This window comes from Gambusia affinis, linkage group LG13 (assembly GCF_019740435.1).
Source record: "Gambusia affinis linkage group LG13, SWU_Gaff_1.0, whole genome shotgun sequence".
NCBI classification, from domain to species: domain Eukaryota; kingdom Metazoa; phylum Chordata; class Actinopteri; order Cyprinodontiformes; family Poeciliidae; genus Gambusia; species Gambusia affinis.
Window position 1 is genome coordinate 16,051,469 of NC_057880.1, and position 18,416 is coordinate 16,069,884.

Sequence of the window (18,416 nt, forward strand, 5' to 3'; positions counted from 1 at the left end):
GTACTAGGAAGGTGGGAAACTCATGGGATCCGGTTTAAAAAGGAGGAACTTGGAAATTCAATGTAAAGAGATATCAGTTGCCTTAAATGTTAAAACACTTTTCTGACTTTTTCTGTCTGTGTTTAATCATTTTACCATAACAATCCCTGTTTATATGTCACTTTAAATATTCATTGAATGTGTTATTCAGGACAAATACATACTTTTAGATTTTTATTATTTGCGGTTTCTGTTGTTTGGGTTTGACATAATGTAGAATTTGACATTTTGTCTTTCAGTAACACTTAGTAATGGTGATTTATGATGACAGAAACCAGCTGCAGAGGGTCACATTTAAGTAATGGCCTGCAGGGCTCTTTCTCCTCTCAGAAATAAATCTATTGCAGGTGAGTACTCTATTTATGTTAGCATGTGGATTAAATTTGTTTGACAATTTGTCATTTTACAGCAGTTAATCTGACATCTTAAAAACTATGAGTATGTTTAAAATTAAACTTAACATAATTTGTTTCCTTCATTGTACTGTAATAGTACAACATTTAAACTAGAATTTTAAAAAAGAAAAGCTCTTTCACTAATTGTGAAGGATTAAATAAAATTTTACCAAATTTCTGAGAAAGAAAATGTCCATTCATTTATCCATTCCTTGCAGAATGTAAAAAAATAAAATAAAATAAAGAAAAGTTGTCTATGCTCAAATGAAACTCTGACTATAAAAAAAGGACACAGATGTAAGAAATTACTTTATGGAGTCCAGATTTCATCAAGGCATGAAAGTAGTTTCAAGCTCTGATGTTTACTGAAAATGTAGAGGGTACCATATTAAATCAATTTTCATCTCCCATCCGTTTTAAATTTCTACATCGTATATTTAACCAAATTGTTCAGAATGTGAGTCCTGGTCCTGATGAGAATTGCCTGTCACTATCACCCTAAAAGTAGTTATTATGACACTGGAGAAATGAAAGGATTTGCTAACCAGTTGGTGGTGAAGTCCAACAGAAACATTTCCTTTAAACTATTTGTAATTGGAAAAAACAAACAAACAAAAAAAAAACATGTATTCACACCAGAATGAATGTACATAGCACATTTTCAGTTTTCCTTGATTAGGTTTGAATCATCATATTCAAATATGCTCCAGATTTAAAAAAAACCCAAACAATTAACACACAAATTCACCATATAAAACATACAGGCCGTAAACAATTAGAAGAGTATCATACGGCTGTTCAGGAAGAGATCTCTGAGTCAACTTTCCACAGCTCTCCTTGGAGACACCATGTGCAGTAGAGATTATCATGGTGGTAATCGCAGCACAGAGTATCTCAGGCACTCACTGAGGTTTTAGCTCTATGTCCACATGAGAGTAGATGTGAGTCTTGCATCTCTTTCTCCCACTTTGCAAGTGCAGTTTGAAATAATGCATTGCATCATATAATTACATTTATTTTCTCTTGATATGTGTTTACTAACAAGTACTTAAATTACCTAAATGTGAACAAATTAATAAACAATTAAATTTGTTCTAAAACTTTTTCATCTCTTTGTCTGCCTGTCTGTCTATTGAGCCATCATTTAAACACCCAGTTAAGCCTAAAATTTCCTGGTATATTGTGATTTTTAAATATTATATTATATTCTATTCTATTAGATTAGATTAGATGTCAAAATATATTTAAAGCATTTAAACAGAGTACCGTATTAGTTTTGATCTTTTTTTACATGCATATTAAAAAGTTATTCTCAGTCAGTTATTCAGTTTCCAGATAGGTTTCTGTCAGTAATTCCATAATAAATATTTAACCTTTTTGATTTAATGGTGGTACTTTTGGAAATCCAAATGTTTGTTTAAAGTTGAAGAGCTGGCAAGGCTTAATGATGTGCTTGTTTTGCTTTGATTGTCAAGGACTGTGTCCAGATATGCCTTGACTTTAATAATAAGGCTCATTTTAGAACTATAATAAAAGACTTCAGCCATTAAATCAATTAGCATGACTAAAATAAGACATTATTTTGGCCTCGGGAGTTGTTTAATATCCTGGTTGTCTGCTTTGGCTTGAATTTTACCTTTAAGCCTCTTATTTAGTTTTATGTGTTCTTTGATGTAAATTGTTCTATAGTTTGGAAACAACAGGATATGACTAACCTGTATATAATATGATTTTAGAAGCTTTTATTGCTTGGAGAAAACACACAAACAAAAAAAATAAAATAATTAAAGACCTAAATCCTTTACAGGATTTCAAGGAAAATGTGTTTTACAAAAGATGGCAAGCAGTGGAAAGAAATTGGGAAAACAACAACTGTAAATCTATGTTATAGGGCTTGCAAAAATAATGAAATATAATTCTGGCTTTTTATTATCAAATTGGCCGAGGGGGTATAAGCATTAACCAATGCATTTAAATGTAATTTTAATGTCAAATGAAAAGAAAACACTTTTTAAAGACTGAATAACTGTTTCAATCCACAGGTGCCAGGACTAATGTTAATGGGAAGTGACAGCTTCGTTCATAAATACTCCATTGTAGCTCAGAGAGCTCTGAACTCTTCCCCTCTGGGCACATATGAATAACAAGCAAGTATAACAACGTTTCTGCGCCACCCTCTGTGAGGACACATTCCTCGCTGTCCTGCTGCAGCCTTGTCATACCAAACAACATGTAAAAATGTGACCCATCTGGTCTCCCTTTGGAGAAGCACTGATTGAGCTGTATGGAAGTCATAGCCCACCCACAGAAGGCGAATAAGGAGAACCATATGTGGTGAGATGAATTAGGTAAACTGCACAACATTTTTATTAGATACAATTTCACTTGCCATGTGAATGGACTGGAAGGTGACACTTTGAAAATAAACTTAGAAAGATATCCCAGGTTAACACAGGAAAAGTCAATGAAACACTGTATTTACTAAATAAAATTAACAATAATTTATAGTTTTGTATCTAAAAATATTACGACAGTTAGCACCATCTCTGTCATTTACGTTGCCAAAGCTGGGGACTGATGGTAGATTAGCCAAAAATCAATAATGAACTCTGATAAGATGGTTCACAGTCCATGTTTATCTGCGTATAATTTAACTCTCTTCTTAGGACCTGAAAGAGTAAGATAATTCCTTCCGCAAATGTTAGCTTTCTGAAAATTGGTTTGCAAAAGAAAAGTCTACTAATAATTGAAAAACTTTCTAAAAAAGGCAAAGAATGTTTCCAATGGAAAAAGGAAGATAACAATAAGAACAGCGTAAAACTGTCAGAGGCCAAATTTTCTATATTATTGCGTGCTTTCAAAGACTTCAGCTCCTCTGATTTTTATTTTTCCTGAATTTACTTCAATGACAGTTGGTAAGACATTACTGAATTCTAGTGTTTAAAAGAGAGGAAACTGAAAATGCATCATTCATGACTGTAATCTCTGGTTCTCATATCATGCAGGACATCTGAGTTGCCTCGGGCACAAATGCTGTCCTTGGTGGTCTGACAAGATTGGCCGCTGTTATGTCATCATTTTCGAATTGAATTAACTGAATAGCGTCCATCCACTGCTGTTGGAGATGGTTTAAATTAAATAAAAAATGACTTGAATCTTCCAGCACTTATGGCTTTTGACAGACAGCCAGGTCCAGAAGGGTCAGAGTTAAGGTTGACTGAATGAAAGCACATGTTTTTAGCAGCTGCTGACATGGATGTGTCTGTTTTCTTAATCATTCAATAAGTCTAAACACATTTGTGAAAGAAAATGAATTATATCAGCACTTGGAAACTTGGTGTTTATCCAGTATATTCACACCCCCTGAACAAAAACTCTAAACTTGAATGCATTTTATAAGGGGTTTTATTTTACAGGCTTAAGAAGTAACACAACATTCTAAAATCAAGGTAAAAAGGATGCATATTTTTAAAAAAGCTTTTTAAAAACATGCATCTCAAAATTTTTTTTCTATAAATAGAATCGGAAAAGCCTAGCCAGTTGCTTGCAGTTATACCACTTTACTCAGATTCCCCTAAATACAATTCAGAACAAAACCAGTGCATTTAAAGACGCAACATTACTCAACTTATATGTCTTGTTTGGATAACACTGCACAACTTTATTCTTTTGCCGTCTACAGCTGTTTTGCTGAACATGACTGACATACACCATGCAGCACTGCTTAGCATCACATCTCCCATTGGTGATCCACAGGTCTTTACCTTTTCTAGCAAGTTGCATAGCTTTCCATTGACTGGATGAATGTAAAGGCACTTCTGATTCACTACAGCTTGTTATCGAGTTGCTAAGTCACAATATTATTCCGCACTATGAATTTGCATTGTTGACCTTTCTCTATGTGAGCAAAGTCATAAAGGTTGTGCGCTTCTGTGGTAAACTAATAGAGTTTCATTCACAGCACTTCCTGTATTTCTGACACTAAAGACATGTAGCTGAATTGGGGGGGAAAAATTCATGAATTAAAACAGTAGATGGGATTGTAAGTTGTGAGTAGTAATCATGCCAGGCAACAGGCCGCAGGAATGCAAATCACGCCTCAAGCCAAAAGTTTAAGCTAGCAGGTGGCCTCTTCTATTCACCGAATGTCAACACTTCTTTTAGATGGAGCCTACATAACATCTGGGCATGTCAGCCACTGCTTTTAATTAAGTGAAATACAGTTACTCAATGTTCTGCCATGTAGGAGCAAAAAAAAGAAAACTAGGGTGAAGTGCGAAGGGAAAAAAAATTGACAGTACATATACTGTGTTCAGCGAAGGTCAGCACAGATGTGTAAATAAATATTAAACCTTCAGCTAATCTCTACATTTCCAGGATCATTGGAAGTCCCTGAGTAATCAGAATACTCCCATGGAAGCAATTCAATCTCTTGGCCCATTTTTCTGGAAGTTATGCTGATCCTGAATGAAAGGAAACTGCAATGACCCCCACTCCAGGTTAATTTAAGCTTTAAAAAGGCTGAAAAAAATATTAAATATTCAGTTTTCCAATATGCATTAAAGTGATAGTGCACATTGAACTTTACAAAAATTCTGAATGACTAATGATGATTGTGTTTTCGGCACAAGTGCACACCTATTAAGACATGTCCTTTCATCCAACCTAAAATGATTTTTTTTCACTCAGCCATAGGAGTCCATAATCTGTTTTAACTCTGCTTGCACTGCATAGATCCACAGCAATTCATTCTTATGCATGAACAAAAGGCTAGGGTTTATGCCAAAATGGATGAAGCTAAATATGGGACAATCTTGGAAAATCTGTTAGAGGCTGTAAAAATCTTGAGACTGGGGTAAATATGAAGTGATTAGTTTAGATCCCATCATATTTCTTTTTAGAGTCAAAGTCTAGTTCTACAGTTGGGAATCTGTATCAAGACTTCCAAATTTTTGTTCACCAACTGCATCAAATCTGAATGAATCTGGAAAGCTGGTAAAGAAATATCCCCAAAAGCCTGAAGTTTAAAAATGCAGCAAGTAGTAATTAGTCAATCTATGCCATACTTCAGATTTGTATCTGTTTTAGACATTGAAAACCACAAATCTTTTTCCTTGCACATCAGCTATTGACAACTTTGTGTTAATCTATTACATGAAGTCCCAATAAAGTCCTTTAACCTTAAAGGTAATCAATGCAGGTACTGAGATCACAATCTTTTTTTCCTTTACTACTACAACTAGATTTACCATTCTGCAAGAACAAGTCAGCAGTTTATATAATGCTTGTTAAACATTTATAAATTTGGGACGGTAGTCCAGCAACAGAGTGCATAACAGTGAGAGAGCTCCCAAGAGAATACAAGGCGTACAAGATCAGTTTGAAAAGGTCTGGACAAATTACATCTGGTAGAGGAGTATACAGTGTAGAAGACTTTTCTTTCAGGACTACATTTGCAAATGTTTATCAGATTTCGGTTGATAATGTGACCACGAAAAGCAGTGAAGACAATGAAAAAATGTTTCTAATGGAATATTTATTAAACATACAAAACATTCTATCATTACCTGATGCTTTCTAAACACAAAAAAAAGTTAGTGTGGCACTAAGATGGTTGTTGCAATGAGGAAGTTCACAGAAAAATGACAGTGTTTAGATGTGGAGGATTACATGAGCAGAAACTGTTTGAAATAACATAAATGGTAAAGCTCTCATATTTAAAATTTTAACTGTATACATATTTGATTAAAAAAAAAATATATATTTATGTGGCACTCTTGGTGAAATAAGTCAGACTTGAAATGACACATTTTTAAAAACACTGACAAGGTCTCACACAGAGCTTAAACCCTTGCTAAGGAAATTTATATCAGCAACACCATTCTGTACGTTCAGGAATGTATTAATGATTCAAAACAACAACAACCATTTCTCACAGAATTTACCACAAAAGTGAAATTTTGGATTAAATATTTTACAGCACAATTTCACAACTTAGAAGAAAAAGGCAAAGATGTCACAATGACTCCAGTGAAGTGTTTAATCATAGAAGATGTACAGAAAAAATATATATATATGCCAGAGGACACAGAAGGGAAAAGATTATGCACATAAATTCAAATCATCATTTTGTACTAATCATTTAAATATTACAGTATTCAGTGCTATTCTTTTAAAGGGAAATAAATTAACCAAGAAAACCTTATATACATAATACTGTACATCAAATCACACCCGCAGCCAATGTGCTTCCCAGCAATCTCCATTTCAGGCTCCAAAAATTAAACTGCGTCAAAACTAATGGCACCCACATGATCTGACAACCATATTTCTGTATTTTTTCAGAATAACATTAGAGCTGTCATCAAAGTACAGCACTGATATTGCGTTGAGCTTGGTTGGGGCACAGCAGGGCTTTGGCACGTTATCAGGAAACATTAAATGAACCTATAAATAAGAAGTATAAATTTTTAATGGCAAGAATATTGTAAGGCTAAGCACATGTACAATGTATTTTAAACAGCACTTACCAGGGTTTGCACAATAGCATGATTTGTTGCATTCATTTGAGCATTAAGTGGAAAAGAGCATTCGCCGTCACAATAAAAAGCAGCATAGCCCTCCGGTGCAATGATCCAATCCTTGGCAAAAAAAATACAACAGTTAGCTTCTCTAGTTTATAGCCTGGATACGATTTTCCATATTCGTATGATTTAATGTGACCACCATGTGGTAACCGTGTCAATATTGTTTTACAAGAGATTTGAAATCTTTGTGTCTTACCTGCCACCCCAAATCTCGGAAGCTGACATAGAGCTCATGCTTTTTGCAGGCCTGCTTTTGTTCACTTGCGTTATAGTCTAAGGGAAAAAAGGATTAAGACAGAAGAAGTACAATTAATGAAATAATGCATTATATACTAATCATTATAGCGGTCAGTCAGATTGGTATAAACTCTGTATCATGCAAATAGAGTTTCAGGAGCACCTATCTATATGCATTTTCTTGTAACATGAATAATTGAAGTTCCTGTGATGTCAAATACATGTGACCTGAGCCTCACAGATATACTGAACAAGTAGTTAAAACCTGAAATTTACCCTCACTTTTTAAGGAGACATACAACCCTTTTCTCAACAGTTTGTCAATGAAATCGGTAAAATGTTTTTTTGTGTTGGGTAAGCTACAATATCCAAAATTAGACCTATTCGCAAAATGCCAGAACAATGTTTTGTACTACCTTCAAATTCAGTAGTTTACATGCATTCCCTTATTATTTGGAAAAATTACCTTGTAAACTATATGAACTTCCTATGAGTTTCCAAGAAATTTGGCTCATTCCTCCAAAAAGGGCAGAAACCGAGTCACTTTTTTAGGCCACCATGGTCAGAAAGTACCTTCAGCTCTGCCAGTGAATTTTCAATGGATCTGAGATCAGAACTTTACGATTGCCACCCCAAAATGTTACATTACTAACACGATTAGGTCATAAAACCATGTGCAGACACCCTAAGATTTACTCAACTCAGCATGGCGAAACTCCACGCGGTTCCACTTAAAGGCTACTTGACTTATGTTTTTTTATTAATTCATGTAATAATTACTTGAACATTTGGGGGCACTCAAACAGGATCACTGGAAAAGTAATGTACCCCTTCCTGATGCAGTAAAACATTGAATTTTAAGAGCCAGTTTCTTATAATGCATGCCATGCATGTTGCAGCTAAAGCTAACTATAGAGTCTGGACTGTTAAGTCATTGTTTTTCTATTTTAACCTTTAGTAGAGATAGTTTAATCTTTTCCTCAATTCACTAGTTTGCTTGAGTATTACTAGCATAGTGAGTTTGTTGAATAAAGTATTTGACTGTAAGGTGGAATTCTTTGTCAATAAACGCTTGTATATTTGAGAGAGGTCATCTATAATTATTCCCTACGTATGTGTAGTATATTGATGATTTGGTTCCCCTTAAATATTTCAAAAAACTCAAAAAATATTTATGGGGCCGTATACGCCCAAAACAAATTTCTTTATCAGTAAAATTTTGAATTGTTGATTTTTTTTAATATCTTGCATATCTCTATGTAATCAGATAAAGATTTGTCCTCAGGCAATCATTTTGTCACACTTCCAGATATTTCACGTAGTTTCCAGTAGTTGTATATATACACTGGAGGGTTGCTTCTAATTATATTGGAACTTGTAATAGATTTCTTCTTAAAGGTTCTAAGATACTTTGATCAAATTAAAGCATACATTGAACAAATACTTTGATAATGTGTACATTTTCAAATTAATTTTGACATTGTTAATAATGGCATTGGGAATTTTGCTGAATTTTCTTACTCTAGCATTTTTCTCTCCAACTAAAATAATGTGCTGAAATTAGTGGCCGTTTGCTTTCCAGGATAACATTTTGGGGTGAAACAATGTTTTTTTGATGAAAGATACATTTATTTTAAAGATTTTTACACATATTTATCATCATTAATTATTGTATATGATGAAGAAATTATTAAATACGTTTTATCATAAATGAATGCTCACTGCACACCTCCAGGTTTTGGCATCCTTGACGATTCTTGTTGATTAGTTGATTTATTGCGATTGTGGTTCTTTTTCTTTCCACCAGCAGCTCTCACAGAGCGGAGCAGGACTCCACTGGCCTTAAAGAAAGCAACGACAAATGGCTGTTTGGACTGAGGCCCGTTCCTCCCGATGATTCCAGCAGATTTTATGTTGATGCTCCTTCCTTTACAAATAAAAAATAAAAACCATTTAAAATAAATGGGACACTTCATTATTTCTTTTATTGTAAGCCTATATTAACAATGCCTAAAACATTTGATGAGTCTTTGGCGATTTTCGATTTTTGTCAGTTTCTCAGAGGTCTAATCATACTTTCTTTGGTTATATTTTTGTTTAATATAAAATGTTGGCATATAGAATAAATCAGAAGATGAAACTCAAGCTTTTTCTGCTGCCCAAACCAAATCTGTGGATTACGTAAAGATAACTTTTTCATTGAATGATCACAATAATATTGTGAAAAGCAGAATTAGCTTTGCTTACCATCCATCATTTCCACACAGAGCTGAAGACCAAAATTTTGCTGTGGGTTTATCACCCAATGGTTACTGGTGGCTGTTATATCAAACACAAGCCAGCCCCCGTTAGATGCCTGCACCTTTTTGGCGTCGAGCAAAAATGTCTCCGCATCTCTGGAAGTACAAAAGAGCAAAAGAAGCATATTTTTTAATTTAAAAAAAAAAATTGCTTAAAAATTATGTTTTTTAAGCATGTCTTTTCAAAGGACTGCCAGTGAGAACAAACTAGACTGAAACACATGCAGCTATTGTTGAAAAGTTGCATGCTGTGACAAATTGCACTTATAGGGTAAGATCTGTGCCAGTACTTAAGCCATTTGATGAACAAAACATTTTTAGGGCAATGAATCATGTACTTTAGCTTTTGTGTATTTTACCATGAGCTTAACAGAAGGCAACAATCATCCATTCTCTTTGAAAAATTACAATTAAGAAAAATTTGTGCAGTTTTTGTTCGATTCCTTTCAAGTGGCAGATCGGATAAGGCAGCAGCTGTTAGTTTTTTGTGGTTTCACGGAGTTGGTTGGAGACATTAGAGGTTCTCCATGTGGTCTCAATTGTTTTGGAACTAGTCATATGTTTTTCAAAGGTGAAATAAAACTCTAGATTAATTCTTTTGAGGCACTAAGTGTTGAACTTCCCCTTTAAGGGGCAAAAAAATAAATAAATCAAGTTTACTTTGTTTCGTAATTTGAACTGCTACAGTGAACATTTACAGATCGAATGACCATATTTATGAGGAGATGTTTTTTCTTATTCCTTATTGAATGGTTATTAGCACTGATCAAATAGGAAGAATTGTGCTGGTGGAAACAAATATAACATGATAACACTTAACATTGCTAAATATACTTCCCCATGTACTAAAATGAACTCCTAATTTGGTTTTGTTTGCAAAACCAAATTGAGTTTCATCAATTGAGTGCAGAAGCAAAATTTAGAAACATTTGTGGAAGATGTTTGATCCGCAAAGATGAGTGACATTGGTTACTTTGATTTGACTGACTATAAAGGTGTTGTCACCTTAATTGTAGGCTCCTTGATGTATTTTGTCAAAATTTTTATGAGGATAGTGGCTTGGGTGTTTCTGCAAGATGACAGTGATGTCAGTAAGTGTCTAAGCTTTGCTCTCTCGACAATCTGTAAATAAACAATATTGGAGATGCACTATACAGCATCTTGAGGACACTTTTCAATCTCTGTAGTTTTCGATTAATGATTTCCGTTTTTAAAAACCAACATTAACTCTATGCTAAGTGATTATATATAAAATACTTATTCAAGCCCTCCCATCATAAGTGTGATCACATGTGTGAAAGAGCAGAAAACAAAAAAATCTTATGCACATAAGCTTCAAATTTGGATCGACATATCATAGAAAATAATTTATTTTGTGGTAGTTTGCTATATTTCTGTTCTCTTTTACATTAATTTAAATACCTCACCGATGCTGCAAAAAGTAAACCTCTCTTTGCACAGCAACATCAATTCTTGAATTTAATCTTATGAACCAATACACTCTGGGAACAAGCTTAAAGAAAAATTCAGCTTCACAGTTGTTCAGCTTAGAAGCAACTTTGCTCAATGCCATTGTAGGTTATCATTTTAGCGGTGACTGAAACTTTTACTTACTTGAATGAAAGATATTAGATTAAACGAACATTAGCTTCACAATGGAATGAAGAGAAATGAAGTTATACAAATTGTTGAGTTGTAAGCATCAGTAAAGTCTCATTCCTGCCTGTGAACACTAATCAAAATTTCTTGTTGAAAACATGTGTAAAAACATGAACTGAACCCCCTTCACCTTTTAGATGGCAGAGTCCATTGACTCAGACCTTTTCAACTCCCTGGAGGGCCATATCTCCCCTTGAATCACTCACACACATTTCTGGAAAGCAAATGTGGGGCCACTGTTAAGCACACCCCTGTGTATTCAGCAATGTCGTACTTTAAACTTACAGAATATTCTTAAGACAGGCAGGTGGTGGGCAAAACACTGACAATGGGCTCACCCATGGGAACCCCCCTGACCTCTAAGTGTGGTCCCTAATGCTTTGATTTGGGACACAGCCAGCTCGGTAGGCAACGCAAGATGAGTGACAAGTGACAAACTTTCCAATCTATACACAAGTGCTCGACTTGCTAATGGGGTTCACTTTATCCACAAACTATATTTATAAAAGCAGACAGCGCCTGTGAAGGAGACCAGAGTTTCTGATAAAAGGATGTTTGCTGTTGGTGGACATGACAACAGCTGAAGAATTTTCTGCCTCTTTTAAATGTGAAATAATACTGAATCATGTCTTTGCAACCAAATTTTAAAAAAAGAAAAAAAAAAAAAACAGCTGAAAATTGAATATTAAACTACACACACACAAAACAAATGTTTCAATCACTGAATATTACTTAAATGATTTCTACTTGCTAACTGCCAATAAACAAACATCAGGCAAGATAAAGGAAAAAGAAGAGTAGATCTGCACATGTCTGGATCCTCCTCAAGTACAATTTCCAGATAGTAAAATGTTTCCCATTCATCAAATGAGCAATTATTTCAAACTATAAACAGCATGATAATATCCAGCCATAATAATATTTCAGAAGAAGTTAGTTTATGTCCCAGATATTACCTTGTTTATGCGAGAAAAGTGCACATCTACTCCAAGTAAAACCCAAAGACCTTGTGAAGATGCTGAATTAAGATGATAAGACGGTAGGTTGTAACAAATGTTATTTGCCTAGGGGCCGAAAAATCACTCAGAGACAAGATTAATATGAAATGGCCTGTTCATGTATGGCACTTTATGTAATCCAGAGGACTTCAAAGCGCTTTACACTACATTCAGTCATTTACCCATTCATTCACAGATTCCCTCGCTGATGGTGCTAAGCTAAGCAGTTTGCCCACCATCAATGGCAATGCAAGTGTCTAGCCTGGACACAAAGACAGAGACAGGAAGAATGGGGGTTCAGACTGGCAACCATTGGATGGTAGGAATTCACCCTATGACCATTAGGTCATAGGGTGAATTCCTACCATCGTCTCCACTATGCAATCTAAATAAAATCCAAAGACCTTGTGAAGATGCTGGTTTATGATGGTAAGAAAGTGTCATTATCCATGGTGTTACAAGGCCTGTTCAGCAGTGGGCTGAAAAGCCACGCAGAAAGGAAGGAGAAATTTCTCCAAAAACATAAGAATACAGATAATAGTTTGCAAATCTACTGAAGTCCAGCATGAGAACAACATATATTTTTGTAGTTACCTTCAGTGAGTAGTATACGTTATAAAATACAGAAAGTTAATACTGAAATACTGAAGTGTTAACATCACCAACCATCAGCCAAGAGGTTGAAGTAGGTCATATATGGGTCTCTAAATGCATTTGACAATTTTCTTCTTCTCTTGCTTTTAACTTTTTCCTTCATCATTACCATATATATATATATATCTCCATTTTTATTTGACTACTTTTGTATAGGGACAATTTTTATGTCACCAAATAAATTAAAGTCACCAAAGTCAGTGTTTTGGTGTGGCCATCAGAAAGCCTGATCTCAGACTCAGAAATTTTGTAGTCAGATTTGAAAAGGTGTGTCTAAACAACCTGACAGCTACACCATTTCTGTCAATGGGACAGAATTCCATTAATGACAGAAACTCGTAGATGGGCACATAAAACATTCAAGCCAAGTTGAATGTTTGAAATATTTAATATTAAGAATATTAATTTAAACTCCTTTTCTTTGGAAGTGTTGAACAAAATAAGAAAATAAAACAATAAAAAGCTATCAGGTGCCAATATTATGGAAGTCTCATAATATCTCTCTTTTTAGTGTACCAAAAAAGATACACATGATGTTTATGGTCTCAACAAAAAAATATATTTTTGTCAAAAAGGCATTTTGCAGTTGTCGTAAGATTACTCCTCTAATACAGTTGAAGTTCATGTAATACAACTATAATTACATGACAGAAATAGCTTTTGTATTTATATTTCATGATATACAGTGTATGATAACAATTTAAAAGTTCATGGTGGTAATGGCTTTAAGTTGTACTTAGAGATAAGAGTTGCGTCTGAAATTGTTCACAATAAATCAATGAAGTGGCAGAAAAAAGTTTCATGAGTTTCTATTTGTTAGTGGCATTAATGTGAGTGTTTTAGCTTATTTAAACTTACTTGTTATGATATTCTTTGATAACTTGATATATGGAAACCTTCAGGGTGATATTGTTGTAGCGAGTGTGACTGCGGTCCTTATAGATCCTAAATTCTGCTGCGGTCACTGCCTCTCCATCTGGGATCTGAGTCAGGTCAAAACGGAACTCCTTGTAGTGTCTTCTTTGGTGAGAAAAATCTTTATCTTTCTCCACTGAGAAAAGAAAAAAAAATTACCATGAACTTCTGTATTACTGCCAAGTAAATCTCAACAGAAAATATGAGTTCACCTCCTGAACTGCTTCTTGTGTTGCATGACAGAGAAAGCCAGCATGAATTGCAGAGGAAGGAAAAAAAGAATATTTATCACATCTTCTTTTACATTTAAGATCCAACCCAAACATTTTGAGTACCAACAAAAGCACTTTCCAGTTCATTAAATCAGTCAACTGAATACAGGTAGCAGTTCCCAGACAGGCCCTCTACTGTGTGCCTTACTGCATTCTCCAGCCATGATGAATGGGCTGTCAGTTAAGAAAAACAGGCTGATTTCAATTAAAGACACTTTCCGCTGCTGCCAAGCAGAAAGTAAAGAACAGACAGGACTCTTCAGAGCCCATGTGAGTGTCTGGTCTGACCTCATTTCTGACCTGCAACTCACCTCTACTAAAAAATCCCCAAGGAGTCGTTTGCGATTCGGAAATAAAATGAAATAGCCCTTGTTGAGAAGGATTTTGAATTATTTTTGCTAACACAATAAAACCTGAGCAACAGCATGAAAGATAACAAGTAGCTAGAGAGGGTGACCTCAACTGTCTCACATCCATAACAGCAAGGAGGAATGCAGCTGAGGTCAGCGGACGTCCTGAGATTGGTGGTGATATCATGTGGGGTGTTTTTCTGATATTTTATCAAGAGAGAGCACCTGTGGTTACTTAGCACAACCAAGTCAAAGGTCAGACTTGACTTTAAACCACTGAGTGACTTCTATCAAATTAGCCACAGGCTGTAATCTGAAGCAGAAGTGCCACTAAGAGGAAAGAGCTTTTAACTTTGAATGGCTAAAGCATCAATAAGTTCTCTCCATGCTAAGACTAAGTTGCATGCAAACTGCTGATTAAGTAAGGTCATCAGAACAGACAACTGGATCAAATCTTCAATCCTCTTTGAGAATGTTATTCAATAATAATACATTAATTAATTAATATAGTTAAGCATGTTCTAGTTAATAGTCTCAAGGTATTCCAATTATTTAAAATGTTACAATTGATAAAGTTCTCAATACCATCCTACAGTTTAAAATCCTTTAATATGCTCTGGAAAGTAGTGTATAAGCTGGAATTTGATTGGGCTATCCTGCACATAAAGAAATGCAGTGCTGTCCTTCTACCTTGCTGTGTACTGCTAGTCAGCTAGCTGCAGAATGCCACCGCACTGTCAGTTACAAGAAAGACAAATTTGGCTTAGTGGAGATATTTCCTATCAATAGAAACTGGGGTTGGAGATCAGCACCAGCACCCCTCCTGATCCCACTATGGACAAGGGTGTTAGAAAATGGATGGATGGAAAAACTGGGGGAGTCATTGTTTGGAAATCAAAGTGCCACCTATCACCATAGGAAATGTTTGCAAACTAAAGTTGTTAAACTTAGAGCAGCATTTGTGTACAGCTGCTGACTGCAGGCTAGCTATTGCAGCAGATAACCTTATAGCAGCTTTATAGACATACTGTGTTTCACTAATATGCAAAGAATGGCAAGAAAATATATTCTGCACAATAAGCATTTTAAGCTGTCATTAGATTTAATGGGTGTTTAGTAGATATTTTTTACTTAAGTTTATTTAAGAAAATAAAAGTAGATAAATGTTACATAAATATTAGATGTAGTCATAATAATATTTTTAAATCATTTTAGCATGAGTTGTTTTTCCAATATTAAATTAAAGTAATTAGATCACTGTGTGCTATTTTTTTTAAATACAATCATTGAGAATTGCATACCAACTCATGGCTCATTACAGTATTAAATGCATGAAAAGAGAACCTAAAAGTTTTTTTTGTTTTTTTGTTTAAACAGTTGAGGACCACTGGATACTGTAATAAATACAAGAGCCTCTTTGAGAGCTTTACTGAAAATCTCACAGAATGAGACGAGAACTTTCGAGGCTGACAGCGTACATGCCCGGGTAGAGTGGTAAGTGGAAACAGATGGCCTCAGACCAAGGTGAGGAATTATTGTTTCAGGCAATACTGCACAGATTAACTTTTTTTTTTAGACATTTTTTTTTTTGCTCTGTTTTATGTAAAATACAATTTTCTACCTTGAGATGCCAGTACTATGTTACATCGTAAGAAGTTTGTATTTCCAGGGATTTTTAAAAAAATAGTGTCATTATGCTCTGACCTTCTGAGTAATTCACCATGTGCTTGAATTATCCTTACAGGGCGACAGACAAATTTCCCAAATGGTTGTACAACTCTATAACAATGCAAGAACCTCACAAGCAGGCATCCATCAATATCACCGTCATCTCTCTCTTTTAACAACAGGAAATAATTGAGATCAATTTTCTCAAGGTCAGACAGTCATCTGATAAGCTGCTCTGAACCACTGGGTTCAGAGTTGCAGCTACCGAACAAATACAGTCATTATACAAATCAACTGCTGTTTTCATTGAAAGGTGCACAAATGAAACTGGAATGCTAGAATCTATGATGTCAAAAATAAATAAATAAATAAATAAAAAATAAAATAAATCAATCAACCACCAAGGCTTAAATTTAAATAGTGTTTGAATTTTACATTAAAACGAATGAGTGAAGGAGAAGGGAAGATTCTATTTTATTAGTCATTTATGTGACCTGTTTTCAATTAAGCAGTTTATACAACAGACACAGCGGGCTTTCCAACAAAATAAAATATGTATCACAATTTTTCGTACATATTAATAAATCTGGAAAGGAGGATTTTCTTGGGGTTTAAATTTGAAATAATTTAAATTCTTCAAGAGCGTAATAAAAATTACAAAAATAAGTCAAATTGAAACTAAAAACGAACTGCGTGCGTTATTTGAACATGGTTGAAAGTTTTCTAATTTTAGTTAGTCATTGTTAACCTTTTAAACTGATTCATTACTGCACGGGCCAGTCAGACACTCACCTAAATTGACAAAGCTCATAACCATATCAGCATCATTGAGGAAATTGGTGTCGTGCGCCGTGGTTAGTGAAGGACTGTGCCCCAGCAGTGGGGCCGCTCTGTAGGGCTGCGGCACACGGGAGTAGCCGGCGTGCTGCGGGCTGTAGTAACTTTTCTTGGAGTGCCCTTGAGCTTTGGCACTGAAGCTCTTCCCTACGCTCCGGTTTAACACCGCCACCCCTTCCTCCTCCTCAACAGCCATGGCGTTGTACAGGTCGAGCATGAAGAGCGGTGCGGAGGACGCCTGTTTCCCGGGAGAGAACGGCCTCGGACGGTGAGGCAAACCCAGGATAGAGAGGATCTCTCTCTGGATCTCCCTGCGCTCGTGATTGCGCAACCTCCTGTAAATAAAGCTGGAGTGCACATGGTTGTCAGTGAGAGCGCATTGAGCGCAGGAAAGAAAACTCAGACTGCTCCAAGCAAGTGCGAAAAGTGCGCGGCTCAGAGTACAAAGCGCTGTCATCCTGGCAAATTGCTCTCTTAGAGATGAGAGGATGAACTACATTGCAATCTCTGAGGGTAAAAATTAAAAAATTTAAATAATAATAAAAAAAAGAAAAAAAATGTCTTCTAAAAGTCTACAAATACGGATTCATAAACCTTCCATAAAAATAGTGGAGCCACAAGTATAACGGTAATAAGACAGGAGTCTGTTTTGGTACAAAGTTTGCAGGAAAAATCGGTACTCCTGTCCTGTGTGAGAACTTTGTCTGGCAGTAGGCCCGTTTACTCCTCCAAGGTCTATCCAGATTCTCCGAGTATTTATGAAGCGGTGACCCCGTCCCTCACCTTACTCCTCTGACATGAAAAAAAAAGGTAGGTACGCCCAGGACGTCAAGGGATTATACGTTTCCAAGTGGATGAAATGTGGTGAACTGTGTCAAAAATAAAAACAGAGGAACACTCCAGTCATGCCCCGGCTCGTATATAATATATATATTTATTTCAGGAGAATGTGCACCAACTGGGGCTATAGTTGCCCTTTGGGTCCATCCCACACTCTGCTCTTGTTTTCGCATCCTCCTCTAGCGGTCGCAGTAAAACTTCAGCCGGGTCCCATGATGAATGTGGCGGCTTCGGAGTGTAAATGGAGACACTTGAAATCTGAGAACCCAGTCTTAACGAGTGAAAGAGTAATGACAGAGCCTTTTAATGACCTCAACTTATTGAAGTCAGGGTGTTTATAGGTGAGCGCTCCAGCTGCATTTAACGCTTTTGATCCTACTGTAAGTACTTTAAACGTAGAGGAAGTCAAATTAAGTGTTTTGTAGTTGTATACCAATGGCACAAAACGTAATAATAGAGTTCATTAATATGGCAAACTAGTACATCTACCACCGATCTAACGGTTACCCTGAGCTTTAAATATTTACTGCAATGAAAAGTATTTGCAACCAAAAGCATGCAGAAAATGCATTCTGGTTGGCCTAATTAAACAAGCAATCACGAGGAAAATCATAAATAGAATATTTAGAATGAGACACAAACAAAGTTTTCACATGGGGAAAACG

At 35.6% G+C, this 18,416-nt stretch overlaps 1 protein-coding gene across 1 annotated transcript; it reads right to left on the bottom strand.

Annotated features, from left to right (window-relative positions):
• Positions 1-5,953: 5,953 nt before the first annotated feature.
• On the bottom strand, positions 5,954-17,808 carry bmp5 (bone morphogenetic protein 5). Its single transcript, XM_044136125.1, has 7 exons — positions 16,867-17,808; positions 13,728-13,920; positions 9,506-9,654; positions 8,988-9,185; positions 7,218-7,294; positions 6,965-7,075; positions 5,954-6,881 (listed from the first exon to the last, which is right to left on the bottom strand). Exons 1-7 carry the CDS (start codon positions 17,366-17,368, stop codon positions 6,732-6,734), a joined length of 1,380 nt encoding a protein of 459 aa, XP_043992060.1. The 5' UTR covers positions 17,369-17,808; the 3' UTR covers positions 5,954-6,731.
• Between the last annotated feature and the right edge of the window lie 608 nt (positions 17,809-18,416).